Raw genomic sequence first — 27,630 nt, forward strand, 5'->3', positions numbered from 1 at the left:
ACCTTCGCTGTCTCCTGCCTCCGTCCTTTTGGCGTCTGTTGGGAAAGGGCCGTAGTTCAGTGGCAGAGCAACCAGTCTGCAGGCTGAACTTCTCCAGGTATGGTTGAGAGAGGCTCCGCAACTCTGAATCTGGGATCTACCATGCAACTATGGTTTAAGAAGAAGTTCTTTCATTTTATTTATTAAAAAGGTAAAGGGACCCCTGACCATCAGGTCCAGTCGTGGCTGACTCTGGGGTTGCGGCGCTCATCTCGCTTTATGGCCAAGGGAGCCGGCGGACAGCTTCCGGGTCATGTGGCCAGCATGACTAAGCTGCTTCTGGCGAACCAGAACAGTGCACGGAAACGCCGTTTACCTTCCCGCCGGAGCGGTACCTATTTATCTACTTGCCCTTTGACATGCTTTTGAACTGCTCGGTTGGCAGGAGCAGGGACCGAGCAATGGGACCTCACCCCGTAGCAGGGATTCGAACCGCCGACCTTCTGATCGGCAAGTCCTAGGCTCTGTGGTTTAACCGACAGCACCACCCGCATAAGTCCAGTCCCTCCTGGTTTGTTCCCCCATTTTATCTGCAAGGTAGGTTAGGCAGAGAGCAAGCCATCAGCCTGAGCTTTGTGGTCAAGCGCGGATTCGAATCCAGTCCCTCCTGGGTCTGACTCTGTCCAATGACAACACAGCCCTGGAGGCTATAGACTCATAAGAGTTAGAAGGGATCCAGCGGGATTGATAGACACAGATTTGTCCTTTTACAGACAGAAAAAAGGCTGCGTCCGATGAGACCTTTTAACTGCACGTATATTTTAATCAGCGTTTGCGCATGAGCAATGGCCCTCCTGCCTTGTCCCACCGCCCCAGCCCCCCCCCCGAGGTTGCGGCTTTGCAATACAAGCATGGGGGGAGAGGGACAGCCCCCCTCCCGCTCCATTCCAGGGATCCCCAAAATTCACTGGCACATCCTCACAATTCAGTGATGGCCTACAGATCTCTTTCCCCCCTTTTTAAGCAGCTGGCACTCCACCCAACTACATATTGCAGAGAACAACCTGCCCCCCCCCAAACCAAAGACGTGAGGCAACTCATCAGGGCCCCGGATAATTGTTCCGAGCCATCCCATAATACCCTACCCGTTCGCTCAGCACAGAGGCCACCCGATCCGCTCTCCTCTGGCCAACGTCTGCCCCCGCCTGCAGGGTCTCTCTCCCCCCCGCAAAGCAATGCCTGCCCCCCACTTCCTTCATCCCCCCCCAGTCTCCATTCAACCTCAAATCTCGACCCCCCACCCCACCCCGGTCACTGCATCCCAAAACACACATGGAACACGTCCCCCCCCAATAAAAATAACACAGTTGTCCCATTCCGTGGCAAGAAGGCAGGATGAGGTAGAGGGTGGGTGTCGGGCCCAGTTTTGGGACAGGGTGGGGGGCCAAGATATGAACTCTGATCCCTCTCTCCTTCACTCTCTCTGCCCCCTCCCCAAAAAAGGTCTTGCCTGTCTTCCAAAGCAGCTGAGATCAAAGTCCAAGCTTAGGGGTGGAGGTCAGGGAGGTGGGCCATTTCCAGTAGGCGGGGGTCGGGCGGGGGGAGAATGTCCCTGCTCCCCACTGCAAACGTCTGCTGAGCCATGGGAGAATAAGCAGCGGAGTCTCTGGGAAAGGGGAAAGATGCAGAATCCGGGTCTCCGGCGGAGGGTGTCCCCAGGCATGGCCAAGGCTGGTGGGTGGGTGGTTTTCTTCGGGGGGTGGGGGGAGTTGCTAGTCCGTCCCGTTGGTGAACTGGCAGAGTTTGTTTTCCAGGTCAGAGATGCGCTTCTCGTGAGCTTGGACAGTTTGCCGCAAGGACCGGATCTCTTCCAGAAGCTCCTCCAAGGCAGAACGCTTTGGGGGGGGAGGAGCAGGTGGGGAGAAGGGACGGAGAAAGAGAGAGAGAGAAAGGCAAGAGTTAGAGGAGTGGCAGGACCTAGGGGACCCCACCATGCTCCCTGGAAAAGGTCTCAACCCTTCATTCCTTCAGATGGAGAAAAGCAAGCTTCTAGTCCACAGCATTTGTGAACCTCCACCAATGTAGCCATTCGGGTCCATTTCACAGCCCCCTTGAAACTTCTACTGAAATGCTTTGGAGGAAACTGAACAGCGTCAAAGTGCCTTGAAGGGCATTTTGTGATTGTTTCTCCAACTGCCACCAGGTGGGGCCACAACTTGATTTAACTCTTGCTGCAGAGAGCGTTCCAGGCGCTTTCATAGCCGTCAAGCTTACCTCCCCTCTCCCGCCCCTGAGCGTATGAGAAAAACTCACCGAAAAATTTGTGTCGCAAGTGGACTGGCTTCGCCGTGGCCCCGTGGGGGGCCTGCTGTCCAGGATGTTCTTTTTGGTGACCTTGAGCTCCCGGTTCTTGACGGGGACATAGCCGTCCCTCAACGAAACCAGGATGGGCTCTGCGTCCTTTCCCGACAGCCACTCATCTGCCTCGAGTGCGGGTTCAGGCCCCGGCGTGTCAGGATATAAATCGTCTTGGAAGAGGTCGGACTGCCCAGGACAGAGAGAAGGGAACAGGAGAGATTCCAGACTGCTTTGTCCTTGCTATCCATAATGCCCTCTGGACTAAGATCTGGTCCATCTAGAACAATGGCTTTTGGGGGCCACACACCCCCCCAGTTCCATAAATTCACCCCCGTGTCCCCTACCCTACAAACAGCATTATTTAGAATAGCCACTAAGGAAGACAATAACACAATAACATTCAAAGCAGCAACAATTAATTGCACATTTGTTCAAAACAAAATTATTAATAATATTATTATTAATATTATTATTAATATTATTATTAATAATATTAATAATTATTATTAATAATAAGTATTAATAATATTATTAATAAAATTATTATTATTATTATTATTATTATTAATAATAATAATAATAATAAATAAATAAAAAATACATAAATTTTATTTATACCCCGCCCTCCCCACCCAAGACCTGGCTCAGGGCAGCTAACAACCAATAATAAAAACAAGTTGATTAAAATACAATTTAAAAAACAAGATTAAAATGCAACATTAAAACATTAGGATGCAGCCTCTTCACAGGAGGAGAAAGGAAAAAGAAAAAGGGGGCTAAAATTCACTAAATAGAATTAGTGAACTTTTCCCAGCCTGATAGGCCTTTACCCCTCCAGCAGACACACACACCCCACTGCCCCCAGGGGGCACTATTGCCCATTTGGAGAACCCCGGTTCTAGAGCAGGCATGGCGCGGGAGCCTCTAGCCCTCCAGGTGCTGCTAAACTACAACTCCCATCAAGCCTGGTTTCTGGGTCTGACGGGACTTGTAGCTCAGGTATATTGGGAAACGGATGCAGCCGAGGTGTGTGTGTGTGCCTCCAATAATGGTTCTCCCCCCCCCCAGTTCAAACTGACATGCCCACGGTCCCCGAATCTTCCGATTTGCTCACCTTTCGTGGAACGGTCATAACGATGGGCTCGCATTTGCGCTCATGCAGCTTGAAAAACCTGTTTCATGGGGGAGAGGCAAAGGGGGACACGAGGTCAGGTGAGACAAATTTGGCACACAGACCCACACACACCTCTGCATCCTCCATCACACCAAGCGAAGAGTCAGAGTTTCGGGTGGGAATTTCCAGCCAGGCAAAACCCCTCCAGGTGTGGGGCCGGTGAAGGAAAAGGGCTGCAGCCAGGGGAAAGTTTTGAGGGGCAGGAAGAGAGGCTTGGAGAGCAGTACCTGGGCCCTGGGTTGCAGCTCCCCCTCTGTGGGTTATGGGGCAGGCACAACCCTATCACCTGGGCCAGGTTGTGGCGCCACCAACACCTGAAGCAACAGCTCCCCGGACACTAGGCTGCCCCATCCACTGAGGTCGTGGTTATTTGGGGCTTTTATTCAGATCCCACCAACCTAGATGGAGCTAGCAGCCATTGGGGAAATGGCCTTCTCGGTGGTGGCCCCTCCATCAGTGAAACACGCTTTCCAGGGAGGCCCAATGGGTGATTCACTGGTTATGAGCCGTTTGACAGCGGAAGGGACTCCCTTCTTTGCTTTAGAAGCAGAGGTTGGCCATCCATCCATCAGGGACTCTTTGGCTGTGATTCCTGGATTGCAGGGGGTCAGGCCAGATGACCTTTGGGGGTCCCTCCCAACTCTACAATTCTGTGATGTGATTCACGTCAAATTCAATTTGTGTCAGATTGGCACGCACCAGCTGAGCTTGCCAGCAGAGAGGGTAATAACCGAGATTATCTCCTTTCCGAAGCCACAAACCTGCCTTAAGGCAGCTAGACTGGTGACTGGGAGCGGCCGCCGAGACCATATAACACCGGTCTTGAAAGACCTACATTGGCTCCCAGTACGTTTCCGAGCACAATTCAAAGTGTTGGTGCTGACCTTTAAAGCCCTAAACGGCCTCGGTCCAGTATATCTGAAGGAGCGTCTCCTCCCCCATCGTTCTGCCCGGACACTGAGGTCCAGCTCCGAGGGCCTTCTGGCGGTTCCCACACTGTGAGAGGCCAAGTTACAGGGAACCAGGCAAAGGGCCTTCTCGGTAGTGGAACACCCTCCCATCAGATGTCAAAGAGATAAACAACTACCTGACATTCAGAAGACATCTGAAGGCAGCCCTGTTCAGGGAAGTTTTTAACATGTGACATTTTAGTGTATTTTTCATCTTTGTTGGAAGCTGCCCAGAGTGGCTGGGGAAACCCAGCCAGATGGGCAGGGTACAAATAATAAATTCTTCTTCTTCTTCTTCTTCTTCTTCTTCTTCTTCTTCTTCTTCTTCTTCTTCTTCTTCTTCTTCTTCTTCTTCCTCCTCCTCCTCCTCCTCCTCCTCCTCCTCCTCCTCCTCCTCCTCCTCCTCCCCCACCCTTCTCAAGCCACCCTGCACCTCTTGGACCTTCAGCCATACCTGGCAATCTCGCATTTGCTGACATCCAGGCCTCTCTTGGGCATGAATCCCATCCCTCGCTGGGGTTCTTTGCTGCTGTAGGTGCTCAGGTAATGGACGTAGGGGGCTTCGTCCGTAATCTCAAAGTACCGGATGCTGCTGTCCCCCTGCACGGAAGCAGAAGATTTAGGCTGGGACGTAACTTGGCTTTTTGTTTTGTTTTTTAAATTAGTTAGCGAGAACCTCACACTTTCAGGGTGCGAGGAAAAGTTCGCTGCGTTTTTATCAGCACGGAAGTTTGCTGATTAACAGGGATAGGGGGATGCCCTGAGTGGAGAAATTAATATAAATAGGAGGAAAATGTGCATATATTTGAAAAGCAGGGTAGGGCATGCCTTATGGGAGAGCTCTCTTTCTACAAATCAAAACTTAAAACAAAAATCTAAAATCTAAAAATCCCAAAATATCTCAAAACATCAAAATATCTTTTAAAAACAAAACAAAACCCCAAACCCTCAAAATCTAAGTCCAAAATCTATATCTTTGAGCATCTTTCCACTTTCCTGAAAGGCAAACTGTTTCATTGGATATCAGTCCTGGAAGATCTTCCCTCAATGTACTCGGTCCACTCTTCCCCCACTTCCTTGTTTTATCCTCACAGCCCTGCAAGGTAGACAGGCTGAGAGAGAGTGTGGCCAGTGTGTGAACCCCAGGAGCCAAGACACTCTTACAGGTCACTATGCCGCAGAAGTGTTGTTGCAAAAGGAAAAGGGAGGAGGAGGGGAGAGGAAAGCGAGCGAGCTCGGGTACCAATTTTAAGAATGCCCAAAATGGAAACAGTGGGAGAAAAGGGGGCAGTAGGCCTCAGGGGCTCTAGTGGCCCATCTCTTCTGTGGCCAGACAGGAACGCTACAGCCTCCCACTTTTTTTTTAAAAAAAATACTTTTATTTTGCTTTAAACTAATACATATAAATATAGACAACCAAAATTACAAAAGAAAATTCCTTAATAATAATAATGAAAAAAGCTAAAAATCTACAAAAAATATCAAAGTACATGGTATAAAACATAAGCCATTATGGGAAAGAGAAAAAAGAAAGAAGGATGAGAAGAAAAAAAAGAAAAGAAAAAAAGAAAAAAAAGGAGAAGAAGAAAAAAAGGAGGAAGATGAGCCAAAACACAAGAAGGCTCATCTATTGTACACTTCTGTCAAGGTCACAACAGATCGTTATTCTTATCAATTCTCTCTATCTGCATTCCAAAGAATCCCTCATCTTGGTATAAGGGAGCATTTTTCTCACTTTTTACCTTGCCACACAGGTAGACTATGCTGGAATCGGGGTCATAGAAGGGAAGGAGAACCCCATTGCTTGTGTCCATCTCCTGGAGGGCTATGGGCTCCTCGAAGTTCTTCTGCAGGAAGAAGGGGGTGTCAGGACACAGGGGACAAAACCAGACCAGACACAATCTGGGCACAGCAATCGCACACACACACAAAATGGGGACGGCTTCTCTCAGCCAGAAGCCCAGCACTACCCAACCTCCCTCCTCAGCCCCACGACCCAAGGGGAGAGGGAGTCTGGAGCTCAGTAGCAGAGCTCCCCCTCTGCACGCAGGTGGTCCCAGGTTCGAAATATGGCATCTCCAGAAACTGGTAGCGTGGGATGGAGGGAAAGAGCTTCCCCTGCCAAAGGCGCTGCCAGTCAGTGCAGACAACACTGGGCAATATGGGGAAAGAGCCTGGCATGGTATACAAAGGCGGCGTGGGATGTTTCTAAAAGCAGGGGCTCTGCCATTGAGCTCCATTGAAAGGCACCTCAAAGGACATCTAGTCTGACCCGCCCCCAACCAAGCCCATTAAGCTAGGGACACACCCCGCTTCCCTTTGTCAGGCATTTGAATCACCTTCCTTCCACCGTCTTGACTTTTGGGTTCCCATGCCGGGAGGGAGCCCAAGGCTCAGAACCAGGAGGAGCAAAACAAGGAGACCATGTGCCTCTGAGCATGTGCTGAGGGCCAGGTCATTCTTCAAGCACACAGCTGGCCTTGGAGCGGGAAGTCTGGCCATGCTAAATGCCAGCTGTGTAAAGGCCACCCTATAGGGATGCGCGTGGCGCTGTGGGTTAAACCACAGAGCCTAGGGCTTGCCGATCAGAAGGTCGGTGGTTCAAATCCCCACAATGGGGTGAGCTCCCGTTGCTCGGTCCCTGCTCCTGCCAACCTAGCAGTTGGAAAGCACGTCAAAGTGCAAGTAGATAAGTAGGTACCGCTCCGGCAGGAAGGTAAACGGCGTTTCCGTGTGCTGCTCTGGTTCGCCGGAAGCGGCTTAGTCATGCTGGCCACATGACCTGGAAGCTGTACACCAGCTCCCTCGGCCAATAAAGCGAGATGAGCGCCGCAACCTCAGAGTCGTCCGCGACTGGACCTAATGGTCAGGGGTCCCTTTACCTTTAAAGGCCACCCTGTAGCAGCTCTGGGATTAACATTTCTCTTTGCCTTCCCCCTGCCCCCAGGTAGGGGTGGGTCCCCCCAACTAGAAACCCCATCTCTTCTTTCAGAAGTCCCAGTTCCTATGTTTTGCACATTTAGGAACACAGCATTCCCAGCATGCACTGCGATTTTCATGCCCCCCCCACTCCCCACAAGCACACATACTTCTGCAAATCCACACCACTGCAAGGTTCCAGGAACATGGCATTTGCCTCTAATGGTGGCTCAATTAGAATCCAACAATCCTTATACTCAGGGGAATGTGGTAAAGTTGGCCTCCTGCACAATGCATGATGGGGGATGAAGTCCTCAATGCCACCTAGTCCAACACTGACAAGGCACTGAAAGACTACATCTCCCAGGAAGCAACTTAGAGATGCGCCCTCCAGTGGCCAAACAGGGGAACGACGACAGGTGAAGGGATGAACCTCAGATAGTCACCTCTATTAATTTCAGTGGGTCTACTCTGAGTAGGACTAATGTTAGCTATAGCCCACACCTGTCTTAGAATCTTAGAACTGGAGAGTTGGAAGGGACCACGAGGGTCATCTAATCTAAACCTCTGCAATGCAGAAATATTTTGCCCAGAGTGGAACTCGAACCCACAACCCAGATATGCTCTACCGACTGAGCAATGCAAATTAGTTAAATTGCCCACCTGCCTTGTCAGTGAGCAAGAAGCAGCTACAACGCCTGATTCTTTGTATGCGTGTGAATTAGAGCCGCGTTTCCCAAAGTTGGGTCTCCAGCTGTTTTTTCAGACTACAATTCCCATCATCCCTGGCTACTGGTCTTGCTATAAATAATAAATAATAAATTTATTATTTATACTCCGCCCATCTGGCTGGGTTTCCCCAGCCACTCTGGGCGGCTTCCAACAAAACACTAAAATACAAGAACCTATTAAACATTAAAAGCTTCCCTAAACAGGGCTGCCTTTAGATGTCTTCTAAAAGTTTGGTAGTTATTTTACTCTTTGACATCTGGTGGGAGGGTGTTCCACAGGGTGGGCGCCACTACCGAGAAGGCCCTCTGCCTGGTTCCCTGTAACTTGGCTTCTCGCAGCTGGACCGAGGCCATTTAGGGCTTTAAAGGGCAGCACCAACACTTTGAATTGTGCTCGGAAACGTACTGGGAGCCAATGTAGGTCTTTCAAGACCGGTGTTATGTGGTCTCGGCGGCCGCTCCCAGTCACCAGTCTAGCTTCCGCATTCTGGATTAGTTGCAGTTTCCGAGTCACCTTCAAAGGTAGCCCCACGTAGAGCACATTGCAGTAGTCCAAGCGGGAGATAACTAGAGCATGCACCACTCTGGCGAGACAGTCCGCGGGCAGGTAGGGTCTCAGCCTGCGTACCAGGTGGAGCTGGTAAACAGCCGCCCTGGACACAGAATTAACCTGCGCCTCCATGGACAGCTGTGAGTCCGAAATGACTCCCAGGCTGCACACTTGGTCCTTCAGGGGCACAGTGACCCCATTCAGGACCAGGGAATCCTCCACACCTGCCCACCTCCTGTCCCCCCAAAACAGTACTTCTGTCTTGTCAGGATTCAACCTCAATCTGTTAGCCGCCATCCATCCTCCAACCGCCTCCAGGCACTCACACAGGACCTTCACCACCTTCACTCGTTCCGATTTGAAAGAGAGGTAGAGCTGGGTATCATCCGCATACTGATGAACACCCAGCCCAAACCCCCTGATGATCTCTCCCAGCGGCTGCATGTAGATGTTGGGAGATAATGGGAGTTGTAGTCCAAAATATTTGGAGACCCAAGTTTGGGAAACATTGAATTAGAGGATACAGGATGCTGGACCTTTGGATCCAGTGTGCATCTGATGTTTTTTAAAGCTGCCCTGCTGGAAATTATGGTGTCCCTCTGATGTTCCTCTGCGCATTAATGCCTTTGAGCACATGTCTCCTCGCCTGAACTTTGCAGCTGCCCTGGCCTGGCCTGTCTCCAAACACTTGGCGTGCCGGGAGAGGTGGCAATGTCGCAGAAAGCGCCCAGGTTCCTGGAGGGGTGGGAAAACACTCCACACCATGCGTGGCCCAGCTACCGGATCCCAGAGTCCCAGCTCTCGCTGGCTCATGCGAGTGAACCCTGTGGTGAAGACGAGTCCGTCGCGGGTGAAGACGGCCCTCATCGGCCGCATCCCTTCGTGGGGGGCAAACCTTTCCTGGGGCGAGCAGGGGAGAGAAAGGGTTAAAGGGGTGTGTCGAAAGGAAAAGCGAGGAGCAGGAGGAGGTGAGAAGGATGGAGAGAGAGAGAGGTTGCCGGCTGGGAGCTGCTGCTGCCCCTGGAGATTTCTCAAGGAAATTTTTAATTTTAATTTTTAATAAAACTCGCTGTGTGGTGGGAGATCCCTGTTAATTCTCAGGTAGTTCTTTTACTCTAGAGGTGCGCCCCTAAGCGGCAAAACTGAGAAAAAGCCACAGAGGGCAGCATCAGATTAACCTACATGATGGGGTTGTTGTGAGGATAAAATAGAGAGGGATTTTTTGCTCTATAAGACTCATTTTTTCCCTCCTAAAAAGTAAGGGGAAATGTGTGTGCGTCTTATGGAGCGAAAGCAGGCTGCGCAGCGATCCCCCTTGCTGTTCTGGCTTCTGAGATTCAGAATATTTTTTTTCTTGTTTTCCTCCTCCAAAAACTAGGTGCGTCTGGTGCGTCTTATAGAGCGAAAAATATGGTATGTATACCACCTTGTGCTCTTTAGATGAAAGTGGGATATAATAATAATAATAATAATAATAATAATAATAATAATGGTACATTTAGAGCACATTATTCCCCCCCCAAGAATCCTGGGAACTGTAGTTTAACCCCCACAAAGTGCTACAATTCCCAGCGCCTTTAACAAACTGCACTTCCCAAGATTCTTCGGTGGAAGTGGATGGGCTTTAAAATGTAGGGTCCAGAGTCAGTGTTTCCTAACAGGACCAAGAAGTCACAGAGGAAATATGCTTCTCTGAACAAGGCCATGTTGTGAACTCAGGCTAAGGGCCAGAACCTAGAACCGCCACCAAAATCAGAATCAGGCAACCAATTCTAAAAATTTTCTAAATCACTCGGGGGCGGGGGGGCAGGGAGACAGTGAGCTGCCTTGTTTCCCCACCTGCCCCCCATTGATAATGAAAGGGGAAACTGTGGCCAGCACACATTTTTGTGGTTTAGACAGTTTCTATCCAAATGCGATTTTGGTTTTAAATGCAGTGTAAGGTAGTCTCTCGGATGCGGGTGGCGCTGTGGGTTAAACCACAGAGCCTAGGACTTGCCGATCAGAAGGTCGGTGGTTCAAATCCCCGCGACGGGGTGAGCTCCCGTTGCTCGGTCCCTGCTCCTGCCCACCTAGCAGTTCGAGGTCCCTTTACCTTTTTAAGCTAGTCTCTATGGGAGTATATTGTATTCAATTATGGGGTAGCAGAGTTTTTAGGGGCTAACCAGGCTGGGATAGTTGGGATAGCAGACTTGTTGGTTTTTGAATGTCTGATGTAGATTTTTTCGATTTCATTGTTCTGTATGGGACAATGACAATAAAGATTATCGTATCGTATCGTATTGTTTCCTCCAAAAATACCAGCGGTGATTCCCTGGTTGGTACACTTCATTCAGTACTGGGATCTGGGTTCCAATACGCTCTCCTTCCCTCTCCTCTCCTCCTGCTGATAGAACGGCCAGGATAGACCCCCCACCCCAAGAGAAACACACACACAAACACACACACCCCTCCCCACCATCCGTCATGCAGCCCCCTCCCCAAGCCGTACCAAGTCCCAAAGCGCTAGCTGCCGCTCGCTCATCTTGCTAAACCCGGTGGTGAAGACTTTGCCATCGGCCATGAAGATGGCTCGGACAGGACGGGCGCCTTCGTGGGGCTTGAATTTCTCCTGGCGGCCGCGGGGTTAAGCAGGTTAGGACCAAACAGAGAGATAGACACACACACACAAGGTTAGTACAGGTCCAAGTAAGAGCACACTCCGGAGAGGGGAGGAAGAAGGAACACAGCTCTTTGCCGGGACAATCGCAGGAAGGGAGAGCTGATCCTGTGTTCGAATCCTGCCTGAGGGCTTGGCCCAGGCACCTGGTCCGGCCACTGTGAGAAGAGGCTGACACGGAGCACTCGCATTCCTTTAACGCTGAGGCTCGCTTTCACGTTTGTGCGAATGCAAAACGGGGGACGTATCCTAAAGGAGGATGCTTTGGGTCTGAGACAGTTCCTGATCTGGCTTTGCAAACCGCGTCCCAGTTAACAGATCGCGGAAAAAGCCCAGTTAACTGCCATAAACAGACAGATCGGTGCTGTTTTGCCCCTTCCCAGATGAAAAGAGTCAGAGCTCACTGGGACAGCATCTGCCTTGAATGCAGAACGTCCCAGGATCTTAATGGTATCGCCAGGCAGGGCTGGGAAATGCTCCCGCCTAGAACCCTGCCTTGCTGCTGCCAGTCAGTGCAGACAATACTTGGCCAGATGGACCAAGAGTCTAACTCAGCCGAAGGCAGCTTCCTCTCCAGACCAGATATTTCTTTTGAACCATGAGGACTACAATCTTACTTCTGCCACCGCAACTTCATCACGATGTGAGCAGGAGCGCTCCGCAGCCCTGGCTCATTTGGGATGTCAAAGAGGATCATCCATGAGAAAAGCAAAATAAAATAAAATACCTTGGAACTTCCTTCCTATTGATATCAGACAGGTGCCTTCACTGTCCTGCTAAAATCATTTTTGTTTAGACAAGCCTAAACAAGTGGCAAGAGTTTTAATCTGTTTTCAATTTATTGCTATTTTAACATTTTGAAAGCTTTAAATGATTTCTGCAATTTTTTTCCTGAGCGATAACTTTCTTGTTCTATCCCTTTTTGTAAACTGCTTTGCGGTTTTCTACAATCAAGCAGTGTATAACTTTTGTGAAATAAATACATATATTTAAAAGCATCTCCAGTTGGCTAGGCAACGCCCCACTGCTAAGCTTGGGGACAGTGTGGGGAGAAAAGTACCCCTGAGTGTGCTGAAGAGTGGGTCTCTGAGCATGTGCAAAGTCCGCCCACCACTTCCGCTACGAGCGGTCCAGCATCTCAGTAGCTCCAGCTCCTACTGTCCCCAACCATTGAGCATGCTGGCTGATCGAAGCTGGAGTCTAGCAACAGACCTGCAGGCCCACAGGTCCCCTGTCCCAGGTCCAAGGGAATCTGGGCCATGACCCTTACCCTTAGATGTCTGTCCCAGGGCAGGGAGGGGAGAGAGGGAAGGAGAGACAAGCCAGGGAGCAGGAGAGGCTGTCCACACATGCTCAGTGGCAGGCTAGGGCCAGCAGCGGCTACTCACTGCCACAACCAGGTGTTGCCGGGGGTCAATGATTCGCAGGTGCTTGTCCTTGCAGGTGGTGACAAAGAGGCTCCCGTTGTGGTTCCAGCAGACATTGTAGATGAGGTCGGTGTGCAGGTCGTCCAGGGTCAGGAGCGCCTCCCCAGTGCCCACGTTCCAGAGGATGATGACGTTGTCGCCCCCTGCAGGAAGGAAGGGGGGTTGGGAAAGGGCCAAAATGAGGCATCAGTCAGCCTGGCGGGACAGAACAGTCAGCTGCGGTGAGAGCTGCAATCCTGAAACATTTGGAGGGCATCACATTGCGGGAAGGCTGATCTAGACAAATATCTTACTATACACATATACATGTAAGGCTGTCGTCACGCTGCAGTTCTTGTGGCTGCCAGTAGGTGGTCATGCCTACTCCAGCAGGACGAAAGGGTGGCAGGAGGTCCAGGTGAGCTGTTTTAGCAGAAGATGTGCCAGGAAGGCACTTGATGTTGTATTTGAATCCTACCTTTCCTCCAAGGAGCTCAAAACAGCAGCCTCTGCTGATCTGGTATCCTCCAAACATTTCGGGCCACAATTCCCATCAGTCCTAGCCAGCCCAGCCAATGGCTTGGGATGCTGGGAGCTGCAGGCTTGAAATAACCGTACCAGGCACAGCGAGGGGCCTGAATCTGGGGAGAGGGTCTCACCTGCGCTCAGTAGGATGTTGCGTGCTGTGGGGTGCCAGGTCAGGATCCCCACACGCTTGGAATGCCCTTCGAGGGTGACGACTGGCTCCGTCAGGTTGCGCATGGGGATGTAGTCAGGGATCTGCCAGACCTGGTGGGACAAAGAGGCGGCGATGGAGGTGTTCAGCACCCGCTCTGCGTGGAGAAGGCCCCAGGTTCTAGCCCCAGTGACACCTTATCTTCAGGATAAGGCTCTCACTGCCTGAAACCCCATGGAAATGCTGCCGGCCAGTGCAGACCAAACTCAGCTAAATGGGCCAATGGTTTGTTCCTATTTAAACCAGCCCTTAAATGAAGAACCATGAGGACTAGGAACTTGTTCCAATTTTAGGGGAGGGGGCACTGCAGCTCTGTGACAGGTCACCTGCTCTGCATGCAGAAGGTCCCAACATCAATCCCTGGCACCTTCAGGTAGGGACGGGATCGTCCCCCAATTCAAACCCTGGAGAGCAGCTGCCAGCCAGTGTAGGCAATTGTGAACTCAATGGACCTGACTCCAGATAAGGCAGCTGTCTACGTTCCCTGAGCTCATAAATAAAGATAAACACATACATTTTTTTAAAAAAGATTTTCCATGGAGGACACTTTGGTGTCCTTTGCGAAAGGAGAAGAAAAACGGGAGGCAGAGGATTTTTTTTGGGGGGGGGGGAATCAGAGGAAGCTGCCGCCTTCTTCATTCCCACCCACCCTCCGGCCAAGGCCACAGAGCCAGCTATTCTTAGTTGCTGAGTTGTCGTGCGCCGAGCTATTCTTAGCCCAAAATGCTGCATCATACCTAGCAAGTCAGACGCCAGGCTGAGGACCTGGCCGGCCAGCTATAAACAGCCCCTGACACCTTTTCCAGTGATTTAAAGGCGAACGGCCATACTATCTGGCTTGGAAGAGGAGGCTGGTTCTGCTTGCTTTGAGTCACGTGTAAAAAAGTAAAGGGACCCCTGACCGTTAAGTCTAGTCGTGGCCGACTCTGGGATTGCGACGCTCATCTCGCTTTATTGGCTGAGGGAGCCGGCGTACAGCTTCCGGGTCATGTGGCCAGCAGGACTAAGCCGCTTCTGGTGAACCAGAGCTGCGCACGGAAATGACGTTTACCTTCCTGCCAGAGTGGTACCTATTTATCTACTTGCACTTTGACGTGCTTTTGAACTGCTAGGTTGGCAGGAGCAGGGACCGAGCAACGGGAGCTCACCCCATCACAGGGATTCGAACCGCCGACCTTCTGATCGGCAAGTCCTAGGCTCTGTGGTTTAACCCACAGCACCACCTGCGTCACGTGTGGAGGGACCCTAAAAACCCTGACCTGATGTGTTTGAATCGTCTCCCCCTGTGCCACCTCTATAAAATGCTGTTGTACTACATCTGGGCTCCCAAATTGATGAGGTGTCTACAGGTACCCAACCACGTCCAGTACATGCCCCCTTTGCCAATTAGAAACATCCTTCCCTCTAAAAATAGGAGGAAATTGCCAAAATTCAGGATATCTCCCTGGACTCCCCATGCTTTTGCTCCAAACGTGCCATCGCTTACCATGACTGTTGTGTCCTCAGAGGCACTGGCAATGACGTTGTCATTGTGGGGACACCAGTCAATGTCCAGCACGGGGGCCGTATGCCCCGTCACCAAGGGGATGTTCTTGTCCACACGGCCAGTCTGTAAACACACAGAGATCTTGGGAATTTCTGGGAAAGGCAGCCCTCCTCTCCCCACACAATTGACCCACAAAAAGACGGCCAACCTACTAAAGTTTTCCTGACGCCTACTCCTTGGGAGAAAGGCGATGACAAACCTAGACAGCAACTTAAAAAGCAGAGACATCACCTTGCCAACAAAGGTCCATATAGTTAAAGCTCTGGTTTTCCCAGTAGTGATGTATGGAAGTGAGAGCTGGACCATAAAGAAGGCTGATTGCCGAAGAATGGATGCTTTTGAATTCTGGTGCTGGAGGAGACTCTTGAGAGTCCCATGGACTGCAAGAAGATCAAACCTCTCCATTCTGAAGGAAATCAACCCTGAGTGCTCACTGGAAGGACAGATCCTGAAGCTGAGGCTCCAAGACTTTGGCCACCTCATGAGAAGAGAAGACTCCCTGGAAAAGACCCTGATGTTGGGAAAGATGGAGGGCACAAGGAGAAGGGGGCGACAGAAGACAAGATGGTGGGACAGTGTTCTCGAAGCTACCAGCATGAGTTTGACTAAACTGAGGGAGGCAGTGGAAGACAGGAGTGCCTGGTGTGCTCCGGTCCATGGGGTCAAGAAGAGTTGGACACGACTGAACAACTAAAGAACAACAGGTCGCAAAACCTTTTTCAGCCAACAGTGAAGTATACAGTGGTACCTCAGGTTACATATGCTTCAGGTTACAGACTCCGCTAACCCAGAAATATTACCTCGGGTTAAGAATTTTGCTTCAGGATGAGAACAGAAATTGTGCTCCGGCGGCATGGCAGCAGCAGGAGGCCCCATTAGCTAAAGTGGTGCTTCAGGTTAAGAACAGTTTCAGGTTAAGAACAGTCCTCCAGAACAAATTAAGTTCTTAACCTGAGGTACCACTGTATTATCAATTCATAGAATACTAAGAATCATCAGGGGGACTCGTGGGTCATCTAGTCCAGCCCAGAGCTAGAAGAATCTAGAGCTAGAGCATCTCCAGGAGATGTCTGTCCAACCTCTGCTTGAGGGAATACTCGAGGGCCCAGAGTTTCCCAAACTTGGGTCTCCAGCTGTTTTTGGACTACAACTCCCATCATCCCTAGCTGGCAGGACCAATGGTCAGAGATGATGGGAACTGTAGTCCAAAAACATCTGGAGACCCGAGTTTGGGAAACACTGGTCTAGGCAAATGGTTCCATCACTGAACCGTTCTTACCACAGAATCGTAAAGCTGGAAGGGACCACGAGGGTCATCCAGTCCAACCCTCTGCAATGCAGGAGTCTCGAACCCACGGCTCTGAGATGAAGAGTTCATGCTCTACCAGCCGAGATATCCCACCCTCTGCCTTAGCCGCATGACCTTGAGAGAGCCGCCGGCCTTGTCAGGCGGGCCGAGCCCCCTGCGTCACGCAGTAAACAGCCCAGCTGGAAACCTGACCCGTGGAAAAAGTGATCCCCCCCCAACTTCCTGCCATCATTTCAATTGTTCCCGAAGTGAGTCATTCATTATTGTGAGCACAGCGCTGTCCCCAGAAAGGCCAACTGCTCTCGTCCGTCTCTCAACTGCCGCCTGGGAGGGGAGGGAAAGTTTTGGACCTGGGCGAGGCCCTTCAGAGGCCGGGAGGGCACCAGCGGGCACCAGGAAGGAAAAGACAGGGAGAAAGGAAAGCGAGGGATGGAGGGGGGGGCAGAGGTCCTGCAAAGACAAAGCTGGAAAATGGACACATCAGAGGGGTTTCAATCCACATTTCAACCATGTCTTACTCAGAGCTGATCGGCCGAAATTCACGGACCCAAGATGAGTCACTCCCTTTGTTTTCAACGGATCTGCTCAGGGTAGAATGAGCGTTTTGTACAACCCCTTGGGGGTTTTATGACGTCCTTTTAATTGGACACAGCGGCGTAAGACATAAAACAGCGAGTTACCCTCACGTACTAAAGGAGCCCTGCCTGCGGGTGACACAAAAGCAGGAGGAACTGCAAACACATTGGAGGACAAAGTCAAAAAACTGAAAAGGAGCTTTGCTTTAGCCAGAGAGCCGCGGCAATAAAAGATACCTGGTTCATAGAGGATAAATTTGAATTATTATTTTTATTATTTTAAACAGGATTCTGAATCAGGGTGTCAAATCTCCCTCCCCTCAGTTATGTAGGATGGCTGGATGCAAAGCAGATTGGGGCTACTGCATCTTTAATATAGATATGCAGAAGGATTTTCCTGCACAATTAAAGATGCAAGAGTCCCCTGTGCTCATGTAAGAATATCAGAAGAGCCTGCTGCTGCATCAGGCCAGTGGCCCATCAGGTCCAGCCTCCTGTTCAGTGGCCTAACAGAGACCATCACTAGCCTCCTCAGGGGAAGAGACCTGTCCTGTTGCAAAATGCCAGCAAGGCTGATTCTGTAAGTAAATCCTTACAACATCTACCACAAGACCATCAACTGTTCCAGCCTTCCAGATTGCCTGTCCAGAACGAAAAACCAGGGGAGGGGGGCACCATTTTATTTAAGGCTCCAGTCCCGAAAGACCAGGGAAGGAGAAGCTGGGGTGCCCCTTCCGCATCTTGGCCATTGACTTACGTGGCATCAACACAGGTTTCCATCTTACTCCTCTCCATATTCTAATGTTTCCATTAAACCACTGGAGAGACGCTTTTTTTCTTTAAGTTTTACAATGTTTACTTTTTAAAAAAGTTCTTCAATATTTTTAAGGTTTTAAAATGAAGTTTAAATTTCATTTTTAATTGCACTGTTTTAACACACATGGGGAGTTCGCCACCCTGGGCTCCTTTGGACATAAGGACAGAATAGACATTTAATCAATAATGATCGGTGTTATTCAACCAAGAGGTCCAGCACCGAGGGCCTTCTGGCGGTTCCCTCATTGCGAGAAGCGAGGTTACAGGGAACCAGGCAGAGGGCCTTCTCGGTGGTGGCGCCCGCCCTGTGGAACGCCCTCCCGTCAGATGTCAAGAAAACAAACAACTATCTGACTTTTAGAAGACATCTGAAGGCAGCCCTGTTGAGGGAAGTTTTTAATATTTAATGCTGTATTGTTTTTAATAGTCGATTGGGAGCTGCCCAGAGTGGCCGGGGAAACCCAGCCAGATGGGCAGGGTATAAATAATAATAATTATTGTTGTTGTTGTTTTAATCAGAGTTAGACCTACTGAAATTAAAAAGCGTGACTCAAGCTGCAATCCTATACTCATTTACCCACTGGGATCTATGGGGCTGACTTCTGAGTAGAACTGTACAGGATTGCAAACTAAATTAGGTCCATTAATAGGTCTACTCTGCGTGAAACATAAGTTGAATACAACCTAGCAATAATCAGCACCATCACTGGAGAAACACAAGCGGTTTCTTTATGTACATAGCTCTCTCCCCCCCCATTATATCCTCAGAACAACCCTGTGAGGTAGGTCGGTCTGAGAGTGAGTAGCTGGCCTGAGGTCATCTAATGAGCTCCATGGCAGAGCAGATATTTGAACTCTGGTCTCGCGCCCAGAGTCCTAGTCCAACCAGGACATCACACTGGCCCTCAATTGTGCAGTTCAAGTTGTAACCAGGAAGGCGGTGTGTCAAAAATGTTTATTATGCTTAAATGCCTCTATGCATTTGTGTCAATGGGTCTGCTGGAGTTATGCAAAAGAACTCTGTGAGGTTGCAAAACGTATAAGCCGTAGGTTTATGAATGGAAGCGTCATTTGATTCACTTAAAAGGATCAAGCTATTAGTAACAGCTAGGGCCATGTTTGCTATCTTTTATAAAACAAAATAAAAACCTTCTTTCATCCTGGTGTGTTACTGCAATTAGGAAATGTACGAGAGGGAGATACTAACATTAGCGGTTCTTTTTAACAGTAAGTATTCATTGAAAAATCAAAGCCCTATCGCAAAGACATAAATCTCCAAAAAAGAAGGCAGCCCCTGTTAAGGGAGGACTCAATGATCTTCAATCAGTTCATTGGTGAACGGATTAATCAGCTGCGGTTACATCAATTAATCAGCCGGCAAATCCATTTAAATTGGGTGACAGCCTCCAGATTTTAGAAGACCAGGAAATTATGTTGCTGGTTTAATACAGAAACGTAATTTATTGAGAAAGGGCAGCTTTTGCAACTCATTTCTCCCCACCCACCACTCCTGCAACTTTATGGGGACGCAAAGGGGGTGATATATTCAGATCCCCACAAAGCAAAACGCTTCAGCCCCAGCCTGGGCAAGGGGCCTTTCCATTCTTATGGTAACACAAAAACGGCCCCCTCAGAAAGGGGAACGGCAGGTGGTCTCCTTTCTCCTACAACCACACATGCACCCCCTGCTGAGGCAGCTGGGACCCCCCCCCTGAAACCCTGCTGTGCCTGAGGCCATACCCAGGATATTGGGGCCTGTGTGGTGGAGAGATAAAAAAAAAAAACAGCTCTTGAGAATTCAAATACAAGGTTGCATAACAATAAGGGGTAATAATTCTTCCCAAGAATGGATGCAGGAACAGAAGGGGGGGGGGGTTCAGGATTGAGCTAATGCACAGAGACCTCCGGCAGTTTTTCATGGTCACACCAAAAGGGAGAATTTTGATCAATTCTGCTTCTCCCAAACACCGGGAGGTGAGAAGCAAGGATGCCCAGATTTCAAGGTGATGCTGGACCAAAGTACAGGTGATACACAGATGAAGCAAAGGTGAGTCAGGGCTGTAGCCCTTCCAGGGCTGTCCCACAGAAGACGGAGCAATCTTGTTTTCTCGTAGGGGAGGACCCGAACCAATGGCTTCAAGCAGGGGCCAGCAAACTTTTTCAGCAGGGGGCCAGTCCACTGTCCCTCAGACCTTGTGGGGGGCAGCACTATATTTTGGGGGGGAAAATGAACGAATTCCTATGCCCCACAAATAACCCAGAGATGCATTTTAAATAAAAGGGCACATTCTACTCATGTAAAAACACCCTGATTCACGGACCGTTTGTGGGCCAGATTTAGACGGCGATTGGGCCAGATCCGGCCCCCAGGCCTTAGTTTGCCTGGCCATGGCTTCAAGTCACAAGGAATGGCACCCAACGAAATATCAGCAAGAACTTTCTGAGGGTGAGAGCTGTTCAACAACAGAACCTTCAATGGAGGTTTTAGAAGCAGAGGTTGGACGGCCATTTGTCATGGAGGGTATAGATGAGATTCCTGCCTTGCAGGGGGTTGGAATGGATGACCTTTGGGGGTCCCTGCCAACTCTGCAATTCTGTGACTCTGTGAATTGTCTGAAGGGCATCAGACTTCCCACCTCGGCTGAAGTGGCTCCCAACGTGAAGCTCTTCAACCCTCAGCAAAAATATTACCTTGTCCAGCAGGGATGAGGGGGCTGCCCTCCATAAGAACATAAAGAGAGCTTAGTGGATCAGGCCAGTGGCCCATCTAGCAGAAGCAATTTTAGGACAGCATTACCAGTTTGGCTGCATTGGGTGCCAGTGGTGTAGAACTGAGGGCAAGCCACCCTGGAAGAGTGGCAGATGAAGATGATGGACTATATGGAATTGGCGGAAATGACTGGCAGAATCCGAGACTTGGGAGAAGAGGTGGTGGAGGAAGACTGGAAGAAATTTAAAGACTATCTTCAGAAAAATTGTAAAATTAATGAATGTTAAAATTATGTTTGGATTGGCAAAAAGTGGTATTTAGCAACAAAAGTTAATAAGAATATGCAAAAATGAACTGATAAATGGGTGAAAATATAGTTATAATATGTTATGATATAGAGTTAAGATAAAATGAAAGAGGGTAAGGACTTGCTGAATTGATTATGTAAATGGGAATACAAAAAGGGGAGGTGTGAGGAGGTCAAGGAAATAAGCAAATGAACGTAAAGATATCAAAAAATGGATTTGTTTTTTGTATTGTGTATTTTCTTTTTTTTCTCTTTTATGTATCTTTGTATTTTTTGTATTTTGTATTTTTCTTTTTCTCTGTCCTGTTTCTTTATTCTGTAAATCTCTGTTCTTTGTAAAACCTTAATAAATATCTTAAAAAAAAAAAAAAAAAGAACTGAGGGCAAGAGGCACGGGGCAATTTTAACGCCACACAGGGTGCTGCTGAAATTTGTCCTCTTCTAAAGCCATCCAAGTTGGCAGCCGTCATTACCTTCTGCCGCAGCGAGTTCCATGGATTAACTATACCATAAGTGAATACGGATTTTCTTATCCCTGTCCCGAATCGTCTAATGTTCTGCTGGGAGTTGTAGTCAACCACCTCTGGCCTACAACTCCCAGTAGCCCAAGCATGGCTGGGGATGATGGGAGTTGGAGCCCAGCAATGAAGAGGCGTCTGCTAGGTACCCTCCTCCCGCTGAGACAAGTCACAAAACTCCATCCACCCTCCAGGGCAGAAGACAACTGGCCAACCTCACCAGATTGTTGCAAAGAGATAATGAATGCAAAGTGCTCTGAATATACAGATCCCACCTTGCAGGAGAAGAATTTATGCTTTTGAATTCTGGTGCTGGAGGAGACTCTGGAGAGTCCCCTGGACTGCAAGAAGATCAAACCTCTCCATTCTGAAGGAAATCAGCCCTGAGTGCTCACTGGAAGGACAGATCCTGAAGCTGAGGCTCCAAGACTTTGGCCACCTCATGAGAAAAGAAGACTCCCTGGAAAAGACCCTGATGTTGGGAAAGATGGAGGGCACCAGGAGAAGGGGACGACGGAGGACGAGATGGTGGGACAGTGTTCTCGAAGCGACCAGCAAGAGTTTGACCAAACTTCAGGAGGCAGTGGAAGACAGGAGGGCCTGGCGTGCTCTGGTCCAGGGGGTCACAAAGAGTTGGACACGACTAAACAACTAAACAACAACAACAACAACAACACCTCGCAGGATTGTTGCAAAATGATAATGAATGCAAAGTGCTTTGAATACATAGATCCCACCTCGCTGTATTGTTGCAAAGATATAATGAATGCAAAGTGCTTTGACTATATAAATATTGAATGCTATGCAAGTCGTTATTATTAGCCGAACAACCATTCGCATTCATCAGCCTCCCCCTCCTTCAAACATGCTCCCTCCCGCCAGCGGAGAGAGGGGAACGTACCTTGGCCAGGGGTAAAACCATGAAGGCGCCCCCACCGCCAGACTCCACAATGATGGCCACGAATTTGGGGTTGACGGCGCAGAAGGAGCTGTCCCATGTAACCTTGGAGACCCGGATGTCCTCATACATCTGGTCGGCCTTGACCGGCTGACCAAAGACATGCCGGAACTTGCTCTGGCGCACCACCCGGCGACTCATGGCGGAGGGATCCTGCTTCTTTTGGGGGGGGCAGAAGGGAAGGGTGGACACAGAAGGAGAAAGAGGGGGGTCAGCAGGGGACACACAGAAGAAGCAGACCCAAACCCAAGCCAAGCCCATTGACCGACGAGATCGCCTTGCCCCATAGAGTGCTCTGATCTGAGGAACTGGCCCTGCCACAACCGCTCTGTAGTGTGGCTGCGCCTGCACCTCTGGAACTCCGTGCCACTTGACGGCCGGCAGCTGCCTTCCCTGTACTCTTTGCGGCTCCTCCGTAAGCATTCCTGTTTAGATAAGCCTACCCAGACGTTTAGAAAGCCAATGTGAGTTTTCACCTGTTTTTAGTCTGCTGTTATTTTAACTTTTTGAAAGTCTTATATTACTGTTGTCAGATTTCCTCAGCGATGTTTTTATGGTTTGATCTTTTCTGTATACTGCTCTGAGTTTGTTTTGTGTTGCCATTTTTTTAATCAAGCAGTACACAAATATTTTAGGAAACAAATAAACCCTTCCAAAAGATCTGAAAATGTAGCCCACATGATATACCCCCACTTTTTTATATTAAAATCCCCTCAATATTTTTTTTGTAAATAAGGGGGAGCTGCAACAAAGTGTTGCAGCGCATCCGCCTCTCCCCACAAGAGTGCCCCTGTTCAGGGATCCAGCCACCCATTTTTTTTCCCAGGATACTCTGTCCCATACACCCCATTTTCATTTTTCATTCCCTCCCCTTTTCCTCTCCTTAGCTATTTTTAATTTTTTTTGGGGGGGTGGAGTGGGGCAGAGAGGGTGGGGGAGAAAGCTTAGGTATTTCCCCTCAATATCTTTTCTGCTTCTGTAAACTCCAGCATATTCTCACACCTTCCCCGCCCCCCCATCCCCACCCCAACAGCAATTCCATTTTCACTCCAATCCCATCAGGGAGTTAGTATTTTTTAAAAAAAACAACAGCAAAAACCCTGTATTGCTCTTGCACTGCTAATTCAATAACAGCATTGATAAAATTCAAAACTGGTGCCATGAACTAGTTATGGAAATCAAGAAAATGTGTGTGTGTGTATTTCATATACACACAGAGAGAGATTTCAATATTGTTTGCGTCCAATGCTAGTCTGGCTCAGAGTAGACCCATTTAAAGTAATGGGCATGGCTAACTTAGGCATGTTCATTTCAACAGGCCTACTCTGAGTAGGACTCAGTTGAATACAACCTGCATATTTTTGTTTTTGTCAGTTATACATAAAGAAGTAGTAAAGATATTCCATTATTTGCCCACTGTCAAACCTCAGGCTATGTAAGCGCCTTGGGGCCAGGAACTAGCTTTTCAATTTTTCATTCCATCAGATCAGATGGCCACTAGCTCCCTCCTTAAATCACAGCTGTCCTCAGCATGGACAGATGTGCCTCTGGGGTGTTTGAAGGCAGTTCATGGACCTCCTCTCTGCCACAGCACTAGAAGGTGGACCAGACTTATTAGACCCATACTGCAGATGGAAGGAATGAGGCCGAGAGCAAGAGAAATGCTGCGGTTTTCCAGCATCGACCTAGTAAAGCCTACAGCTGGTTGAGACTTCTCACCCCAGAACACTGAGCTTTCAATGCCTAAAACTGTGCCCTGGCATGCACATTTCATCCTGCAGCCAGGAGTTCCACTGATTCCAGAAGAACATTGCTTTGCTGGGCCAGAGCAAAGCCCCATCTAGGTCAGCACTGTGTGTCTGCAGCAGTTGGTCAGATGCATCATGGAAGCTGATGTACAAGGCACGGAGGGGATTGGCTGGCCCCTCTTTATATCCTCAACACCTGGTATTCACAAGTAGGCCACATCTGCACATGGAGGTTTTGTGAAGCTGGCATTGCTGACAGTAACCCTCCTCCTGCTTTGTGCAGCTCTTCTGAAAAAAGCAATCTAGTGCTAGGGCCCAACACCATGTCTTCTAGCTGTAAAAAGGTAAAGGTAAAGGGACCCCTGACCATTAGGTCCAGTCGTGACCGACTCTGGGGTTGCGGCGCTCATCTCGCTTTACTGGCCGAGGGAGCCGGCGTACAGCTTCTGGGTCATGTGGCCAGCATGACTAAGCCACTTCTGGCGAAGCAGAGCAGCGCACGGAAACACCATTTACCTTCCTGCCGGAGTGGTACCTGTTTATCTACTTGCACTTTGATGTGCTTTCGAACTGCTAGGTTGGCAGGAGCAGGGACTGAGCAACGGGAGCTCAACCTGTCGCGGGGATTCGAACCGCCAACCTTCTGATCAGCAAGTCCTAGGCTCGGTGGTTTAACCCAAAGTGCCACCCACATCCCCTTCTAGCTGTAACTCGTAGTTAATAGTAATGAATTTTTATCAATGCAGTTATTATTGTTATAGTCATAGGCCACCTTTCCTTCAAGGAGCTCATGAGGGGGGTGCACGTGGTCCGGTCCTCCCCATCATAGCCTTGCAACAACCCTGTGAGATAGGCTAGGCTGAGAGAAACAGTGACTGGCCCAAGGTTACATCCCATGAGCTTTCACAGCTGAGTGAGGATTGAACCCTGGTCTCCCAGGTCCCAACCACTACACCACACTGTCTCTCTCATTTGTTGATCGTGCTAAGGGGCTCTCTTCCCTCTGTTCTGAGTCTCTGGCCAGGTTTCACTGCACGACCCCCACGTTCCACCAGCATGGGGAAAAGAGGGAGAAAGATCTCACTCCAATGGGTCTTGAGGTCATTTTTGCAGACCCCAAAAGCCCCCCACGAAAGAGACCCCCTCAAGTCAGCTCCCTGAAGCTTGCACACTCAGACGTACACACAACCCAAAGTCCTGGTTGCAAAGACAGACGCCAATCTTGCACAGAGACGATGGATTCAAGTTGCAGGGAAGGAGATGCCGACTAAACATTAGGAAGAACTTTCTGGGGGTAAGAGCTGTTTGACTGTGGAATGGATTCCCTTGGAAGGTGGTGGACTCTCCTTTCTTGGAGGTTATTATTATTATTATTATTATTATTATTATTATTATTATTAATGCCCTGCCATTCTGGGTGGCTTCCTGTGTATATAAAACCATATTAAAAACTTATTTATTTTTTTAAAAAGATATTTATTGAAGTTTTACAAAAACATAAGTTTACAAAATAAAAAAGGTCATATAAAAAGAAAAAGATACAAAAAAGAGCATAGAAAAATACATGAAAAAGAAAAAAGAGGAATAAAAATACAAAATACAAAAGACAAATAGCTAAAAAAGAATTAAAAACAAATCCGTTTTTTGTAACTTTGAACTCATTAGCTTATTTCCTTGGCCTCCTCACACCTCCCCTTTTTGTATTCCCATTTAAATAATCAAATCAGCAAATCCTTACCCTCTTTCGTTTATCTTAACTCTGTATCTTAACATATTATAACTCTATATTTTCATCCATTATCAATTCATTTTTGCATATTCTTATTAACTTTGTTGCTAATGCCACTTATTTTCAATCCAACATCATTTTAACATTCATTAATTTTACAGTATTTCTGAAGATAGTCTTTAAATTTCTTCCAGTCCATATTAAAAACTTATTTAAGCAGAAGTTGGATGGCTCTGTATCATGGATGCTTTAGCAGAGATTCCTGCATTGCAGGGGGTGGACTAGATGACTCCCAGGACCTCTTCCGACTCTACAATTCTATGATTCTATGTCAGTTCCTAGATATCCACTTGCTGTTCCTATGTTTACACACACACACACACACACACACACACACACACACACACACACACAATTTCTTAGGCAGCACCATCAGCACGCATGATGCTTAGCTTAAAGGCTACAAGAGGACAGCGGTCCTGTCCCTGATGGGTGTTACAATCTGAAACTGAACATTGCAAGGAGGGATAGAACAGGAGAGCAGTGGGGTGTGTTAAAACGTCGTAAGTCTCAATGGGGCAGGGCTGGGGAATGCCTGTGTCCCCCATTGTGGCAAGCGCTCATCTCACTATCGATTCTTAACACCGAACATGCTGGCTGCTGGGGGTTTAGGAGCCCAGCAACATCCGCAGATGATCTCCAGCCCTAAATTAGGGCACGTTAAGCCACACGAAGACCCACAAAAAGCAAACATGAGTACCTAACTTAATTTATTTTATTTGTTTCCTTTGGCTATTTACATACCACGAAATCTCTAAAGTTTAAACGTGGCATAGAAAAAAGATTACAAGGCAGGCGGAGAGACATAGACAGTGAATAAAATCAATGGGGCGAATGGGGGTGGAATACACACAGAGACAAACCCACCAACTTCAATGGGTCCATTTAGTTGGGTACAGGCCTAAGTAGTTATTAACTCACACACACGCGGTGGGTCATGCAAAGCACAGGCACGGGTATCGAACTCGACAGTCCTGGCATCATGCACGGGAAACGCGTACACGCATTCACCTGATCGTGTGAACGCGCAGGAGGCGCAGGCAGAAAGGTGGAAGAAGAAAGCCCCCCAAGGACCTCTTTGCGCGAAGACGAAACCCGCTCCGGGGCTCCGGGAGGGTGGGGGCGAAGAGGAAGCGTTCCTTTCCAGGGAAGCCACCGGGTTTTTTTTTTTTCAATGGGCCCTCGGAGAAGGCGGCAAAAAGGGTCGAAGCCGGAACTCCTCCCCGGCGCTGCGGCGGCTATAGAAGGCGAGGCGCTCTGCAAGGCAAACCCCAGAGGTCACTTTCCTAATATAGCCTGGCTTCTGCAGCGGCTCTGGGTTTGGAGCGGAGGGGGGAGGGGATATTGGGGGGGGGCTGGCTGGCGAGGGGCGAGCAAGCAATAAGAGCTTCTTTCCCGTGGGCACGGATGGTCCGTCTGCTGAGCAGCCTGCAGTTTTTTTTGGGGGGGGGGCGGCGGAAGGAAAGAAAGGGCCCCCTTCCCTCTCCATTTTACGCACCTGCGCCCAGGTCTCTCCAAGGGCGCACGCCGTTTGGAGAGGTTGGGAGGGGGGCGTCCTGCGCCTTACCTAGATTTCCAGGGATCGGGGGCGCGGGAGGAGGAGGACGAGGAAGCGGGGCGCCGTCCCGGGGCCTGGGGACTCTCTGCTCGCTCCGTCCGGGCGCTGCCAAGCTGGGTGGCGTCCTCCGGGGCGGGCGGGCTGGCACGCAGCGCCTGGCGCAGGGGCCTCAATGCGGCTGGAGGGAAGAGCAGCTGCTGCTGCTGCTGCGGCCGCCGCCGCTGCCGCCACCATCTCAGGTCTCCAGCGCTCGCTTCTCCCCCCCCTCCCCAGCGAGGGAGGGGGCGACAGCTGCGAGCCCCCCTCCTTGGGGAATGGGCGGCCGCCTCCAGAG

The 27,630-nt window shown here is 49.4% G+C and overlaps 1 protein-coding gene across 6 annotated transcripts; it reads right to left on the reverse strand.

The window, feature by feature from the left end:
- Nucleotides 1-1,384: 1,384 nt before the first annotated feature.
- On the reverse strand, nt 1,385-27,630 carry CORO6 (coronin 6). Of its 6 annotated transcripts, XM_083587839.1 has the most exons (13): nt 27,306-27,630; nt 26,750-26,995; nt 22,145-22,360; nt 14,949-15,071; nt 13,386-13,515; nt 12,709-12,890; nt 11,153-11,272; nt 9,442-9,561; nt 6,204-6,308; nt 4,916-5,061; nt 3,452-3,509; nt 2,293-2,523; nt 1,385-1,874 (listed from the first exon to the last, which is right to left on the reverse strand). In XM_083587839.1, the coding sequence occupies exons 3-13, from the start codon at nt 22,340-22,342 to the stop codon at nt 1,752-1,754; spliced, it is 1,536 nt and encodes a 511-aa protein (XP_083443965.1). In that variant the 5' UTR covers nt 22,343-22,360; nt 26,750-26,995; nt 27,306-27,630; the 3' UTR covers nt 1,385-1,751. The 6 variants fall into 6 exon arrangements, with proteins under 6 accessions (XP_083443965.1, XP_083443962.1, XP_083443960.1 ...); XM_083587836.1 differs by lacking the exon at nt 9,442-9,561 and having other exon boundaries at nt 27,306-27,629; XM_083587834.1 differs by lacking the exon at nt 11,153-11,272 and having other exon boundaries at nt 27,306-27,624.

Source organism: Podarcis filfolensis, assembly GCF_964270895.1.
Source record: "Podarcis filfolensis genome assembly, chromosome: 15".
Classification (NCBI taxonomy): Eukaryota; Metazoa; Chordata; class Lepidosauria; order Squamata; family Lacertidae; genus Podarcis; species Podarcis filfolensis.

What these genes read in the sequence shown, in the direction of transcription:
- CORO6 (XM_083587839.1), bottom strand. Translation starts at nt 22,342, where the DNA reads ATGAGTCGCCGGGTGGTGCGCCAGAGCAAGTTCCGGCATGTCTTTGGT. An exon ending in GGCAACACCTGGTTGTGGCA is followed by an intron (nt 11,273 to 12,708) that starts GTGAGTAGCCGC and finishes CGCGGCCGCCAG; the next exon opens with GAGAAATTCAAGCCCCACGA. An exon ending in TAGTCTACCTGTGTGGCAAG is followed by an intron (nt 5,062 to 6,203) that starts GTAAAAAGTGAG and finishes GCTTCCGTGCAG; the next exon opens with GGGGACAGCAGCATCCGGTA.